Source organism: Hipposideros armiger, unplaced genomic scaffold (assembly GCF_001890085.2).
Source record: "Hipposideros armiger isolate ML-2016 unplaced genomic scaffold, ASM189008v1 scaffold_1714, whole genome shotgun sequence".
NCBI lineage: Eukaryota > Metazoa > Chordata > Mammalia > Chiroptera > Hipposideridae > Hipposideros > Hipposideros armiger.
Window position 1 is genome coordinate 120,325 of NW_017733064.1, and position 5,069 is coordinate 125,393.

General features: G+C 41.0%; 1 protein-coding gene and 1 long non-coding RNA gene across 4 annotated transcripts in view; one reads left to right on the forward strand and one right to left on the reverse strand.

The window, feature by feature from the left end:
- ZNF568 (zinc finger protein 568) overlaps nucleotides 1–4,109 on the reverse strand; it is an 81,143-nt gene extending 77,034 nt beyond the window's left edge. The window contains exon 1 of one of the 3 annotated variants that reach the window (XM_019634524.1): nucleotides 3,880–4,109. In XM_019634524.1, the coding sequence (XP_019490069.1) occupies nucleotides 3,880–3,937 (58 nt within the window). In that variant the 5' untranslated portion in view covers nucleotides 3,938–4,109. The remainder of the gene's footprint in view (nucleotides 1–3,879) is intronic. The other 2 variants (XM_019634517.1, XM_019634521.1) reach the window with 2 other exon arrangements.
- Nucleotides 1,725–3,264, forward strand: LOC109378064 (uncharacterized). The gene is made up of 3 exons (XR_002122952.1): nucleotides 1,725–2,125; nucleotides 2,641–2,767; nucleotides 3,075–3,264. It is a non-coding gene; the product is annotated as an uncharacterized LOC109378064 (long non-coding RNA).
- Nucleotides 4,110–5,069: the final 960 nt, after the last annotated feature.

Below are 5,069 nucleotides of genomic sequence, written 5' to 3' on the forward strand. Positions count from 1 at the left end.
AAAATTTTCAAGTGTATAACTTCTTAAAAGTTAAACACGACTCTTTTATAAATAAATCATAAGCATATTTGAAAGATTTGTTTAGTTTATTAATGAGAGAACCAGTCGAATGATGCAAGCTGGTTCAGATTATCTTAGAGAGATTGAGTTTCCATAGTCCTGGAAAGAAAGACTGCAAGAATCACATCACTAAGCTGGATATAAAAACTTATTGTCTTACTGGATAAAACCGTAACCTTCAGGCTATCTTTTCCACAAGACAAATCATTTGCAACCTATCAATCGTTTTCAGTTTAACATCCAACTTGAACTGAGCCTGGACCCTAATGAGTAGTAAATAGTAAGTGAAACAAGGGGCATTTCCACAGAGAATCAAATAATCCTCAAATGGACCTATTAGATGATACACTGGTATGACATTGAAAAGACATACAGTATTCACCCTTTTGCATGATTTTCAATGTTAGATAATTCAGTGTTTTTACCCATATTTGTCATGATCCAGCTTTCTACTTTCCCATGTCTAATAAGTGAAAAGTGTTATTTTGTTGCTTTCATTTGCATTTCTGGTTATTAATAGGTATGAACATCTGATATGTCTGTTAGCTTTGTTAATAATCTTTATCAGTATTTTTATTGGAGTCACTAACTTCTTTCTGTTAATTTGCAAGTATCTTCTAGTTTACTGAACATTAAATTTATGATGTCCTTCATTTAAAAGAAGTCTTAATTTTTATGTATTTTCAATTCATGGTTTTGCTTATGGTTTGTACTTTTGGAGTTTTATGTAAGTTATCTTTCCTTGCCTATTTTTCACAAAGGTTTTCTTCTATGTTTCATTTTAAAATTATACTTTTACCTTTTATATTATGTATTTAATCCATTTGGAATAATCCATTAATGTGATGTTAGGCAAGAATCCAGGGTTTCTTTCCCCATAAATTGAACCATTTTCCCCTCTACCATCCATTAAATAATTGAGCTTCCTTATTGATTTCTGGTGCCATCTTTATTGGATAATAAATTCTCACATATGAGTCTATCTCAGTGCTCTCTATTTGCTTCCTATAGTATAATGCCAGTATCAGAGTGTCTAATACAGAGCTTGTATTTTTTAATATCTGAAAGAGCAAGCCCTTCTTTACTCTTGTTTTTCATATCTAAGGTTTACTTAGCATCTGGTATACTTTTGCTTTTCCATTTAAATTTTAGAATAAATTGAAAAATACCCAACTGGAGTTTTGATCGGACTATTTTGAATTCATAGATTAATTTGGAGAGAATTGACATCTTTATAATCTTAAATTGTCCCTTCTAGAATTATGGAATATTTTTTTATTCATTCAGNTTTTTAAATCATTGATATTGATGTGATTAGGATCTTGCATATATTGTTATTCTGAGCCAAGTAGTATAGTAGACTTAATACAATTCTATTTAGTACAATTTTTATTTTTCTGAGGGTAAATTACTTTGTTTTTTTCATTTGCCTGGTTCCATATACAGTAAAACCTTGGATGGCAAGTAGCGTAGTTTACGAGTGTTCCGCAAGACGAGCAAACATTTCTAATGCATTTTAACTTGGTAAACAAGTAATGTCTTGCATTACGAGTAGTTTGTTTCCAGAACAAATTATGCTCACAAACCAAGTACATTTTAATGTGGTAAACAAGCGATGTCTTGCAATATGAGTAGTTTGTTTCTGGAATGAATTATGCTCACAAACCAAGGTATTGTATATGTGTTGCTAAATTTTTTTTAAACCAAATTCACCAACATTGCTGTCAGTTGCCTATCAATAGTACTTTCCATGTAATCAAACATGTAATGCTTTTTAGTTTTTCTTGGCGACCTCTTTCCCATAGTTCTCTGTCCTCCTGTTCCTAGATGTTGCTCTCTAGGTCTGCTGCCAGATATTGTCCTGGAACTTGCCTTTTATAATTGTACTGGGACTTGGTTCACCATTCTCATGTTAGTTTTCTAGTTTCTGAACATAATACCTTTTCTTTCTTAATTTACTTCCTAGTTTTAATGGAACACATAGGCCAGTAGCTTCCTAAGAAGAGCTACATCAAGGATTGCCTTGACTTAATCTTCATACTAACTTGGTATTTAATCTGGCTTGGTATGTACTCTTCACACTGGCTTTGAATGGGTATAAAATTCTAGGCCAGAATTTATTTTCCTTTGGAACACTAAAGGAATCACTTTATTTTCTTATTTCAATGGTGCTGTTGAGATGTCCATCGTCATTCTGATGCCTGTTATGTGAATCATGTTTTCCTCCTGGAAGCTTTTAGAGAGTTTTGTTTTCTCCTAATCTTCTGAAATTCTGCTGCAAAATATATTGTAAGATTTTTTTTTTAAGTCCATCATATTTTTCCCTCTCTTGGGGCTTCAAGGGAAAATGGGAAGGGTGAAGGAACTCACATTTATTCAGACTTTACTACCAGGCATTGAGCTGCATGCTTGCTATTTAATCTCATTGGAAACGTCCACTCTACTTGCATATTCCAAGGGTTCCAGCCCCTGCAAATTGCTTAATAATCTTTGTCCTTTTCTATAGAGCCCTCTGTCATCATCTCTACTACTGTTTTTTTCTTCTCTCCTTCCACTGTGAAAGCATATTTGTTGTTTCAGGGGTCAATGATGTTCAAGGATGTATCTATAAACTTCTCTCAAGAGGAATGGGAATGCCTGGATTCTGGTCAGATGAATTTATACAAAGAAGTGATGCTGGAGAATTTCAGCAACCTGGTTTCAGTGGGTAAGGATAACTGTCCCCCAAAATTCAGAGTGTGCCCTCAGGAATATCTTCTTTCTCCATTGTAAATTATTTTGTTTCAAGTAACCAGCTAAATTTCTACTCCCTGTTCCCCCAAGGAATGGTTTGAGTTGGAATGAAATGGAAGAATTGAAAATGGGCAGCTCCAATGGGATGGAGCTGAAGTTTCATCTTCATCTTTCCCTGGCCCTTCCTATAGTGGCATATCTTTCTTGATCACCAAGAGACTGCATCTGATTTCTGGAGCACCCACAGCATAACCATGTCCCATTTCTTTCCTTGTGATCAGGACTTTCCAGTTCTAAGCCAGCTGTGATCTCCTTATTGGAACAAGGAAAAGAGCCCTGGATGGTTGAAACAGAAGTGAAAAGAGGCCTTTGTTCGGGTAAGTGATAGTTGATATGGCAATGACTTTGTCCAAAGTTAGGTTGTTTGTGTTTTTATTATTTAGTTTTCTGTTGTTTATATAACCTAAATACAAGTCTNAGAATAAATTCTTGCTGTTGTATGTCACTGAGTTTAGGAGTGGTTTGTTAGGCAGCATTATTATCATAGCAATAGCTAACCAATACATATTAAAAAAGCCATATGATGATGAGATAAAGAATCTGGAAAAGATCACCAAGGAAAACTGGAAAGCAACAGAACAGGGCCAAGTACTTCTGGGGAGGAAAAGGCAACAAAGTAGACTAAGGAGTGGCCAATGGGGAGGGAGGACCACTTGAAACCAAATGCTGCAGAAAAATTTTTTCAAGCAGTTATCAACTATGACAAACGCTAAACAGAAGTCAACACAAGTAAGGCAAGACCCACTACACATACACATATCACAAATACCTCATCAGACCTTTTATGACAATCGCACAGTCAACACCACACACGTCATCATATTCACGCGTTACAACCAGAAACGTCACCATGACATAACCACACACGTCACAATCACACATCCCATCACAATTACTCTATCACATTCACACACAACCACACCACCATTACTCATACACTAACTCCTGCCACAGTTTCTTGCTCCAACAACTCCGACCACTCTCCAGGAGCATACTCCCACCAAGAACACTGTGCATTGCCCTTACTCTGAACACTCCGGGCCTCTTTAGAGGCTCCGCCCGCCAGGAGCGTGCAACGGCGCATCCCAGCTCTCCTCCACGCGCCGCTCCAGGGATGCGGCAGCGTCACCTGCCGGAAACGCCCGAATGCACATCCAGCGCAGTTTTTCGGAGGCTGAGTGAAGGCGACTAGCAGGAAAGCCCGGGCCAGGCGCGGGGAACGCAGAACCACTCCTCTGCACAACACCTCCCAGAAGGACCCGCGGCCGGATTCAACATCCGGCCAGAACGGAGTCTGCGTTTCCTGTGTGAGGGCGGGGGGTGAGCCAGGGCCGCGCCTGAGGGCCGGCAGAATCGCGCCCTGTTACCGCGAGCCGCAACTTGAAGACCCGACTAGACGCTGAGAGTTGCAGTTGTCGTCGTTTCGGGTGGGCCCGGTCAGGGTGCTGAGAGGATTGGCCGTGGGTCCCGCTCAGGACCACATTTCCCAGAGGGCCTGGTGGCCCGTCCCTCTTGTCTCAGGAGCTGGAACGTTTCGTCATGCCTAGCGGGACCGTTAGATCAGTGAGGTGAGGGATCGTGGGCCCCGGGGGAACCGGCTCAGGTTGCGACCCCGGGAGACCAGAAAGGCCTAAGTTGAAGAGACTGAAGGCGGGTACAGAGCTGAGTTCTCGGGCCTGTGCGAGCGGAGTGACCTGAAGCGGGGAGATTGTGGGATTGTCAGTGAGAGAGATTGTGACACTGCGACCTGTTGTGACTGTGTGTGTTGTGGACCCTTTGGTGGTGTGTGACACTGTGAGGTGCCTGCGACTGTGAGAGTATACCTGTGTATGTTGTGTGGTGGGCATGTGGTTGTAACTATGTTACCATGTGTGCCTGTGTGTGTGCGGGTGTGGAGTGCGCGTCCCCTTGGTTTCAGCGTATGACTGTGCCTAAAGTATGTGGCATTGTGTGTACGGGTATGGGGCTCTGTCAACTGTGCGATTGTGACTCCAGAATTCTGTCCCCAGGAGACCTTTGTGAGGTTTGGTCAGATTGTAGCCCCTCGACAGCAGTAACCTCAGATCTTCCCTTAGACACTGGGATTGGGCAGGATGTCCCATTCTCTTCTGACCTCCATTCCCTGTGTGTGGTGGGGGCTGGGGCTGGGAATGACTTCTGACCTGACCAGTTTGGGCAACAAGAAAACCTGGTGTCTCACAATTAGTTTTTCCTCT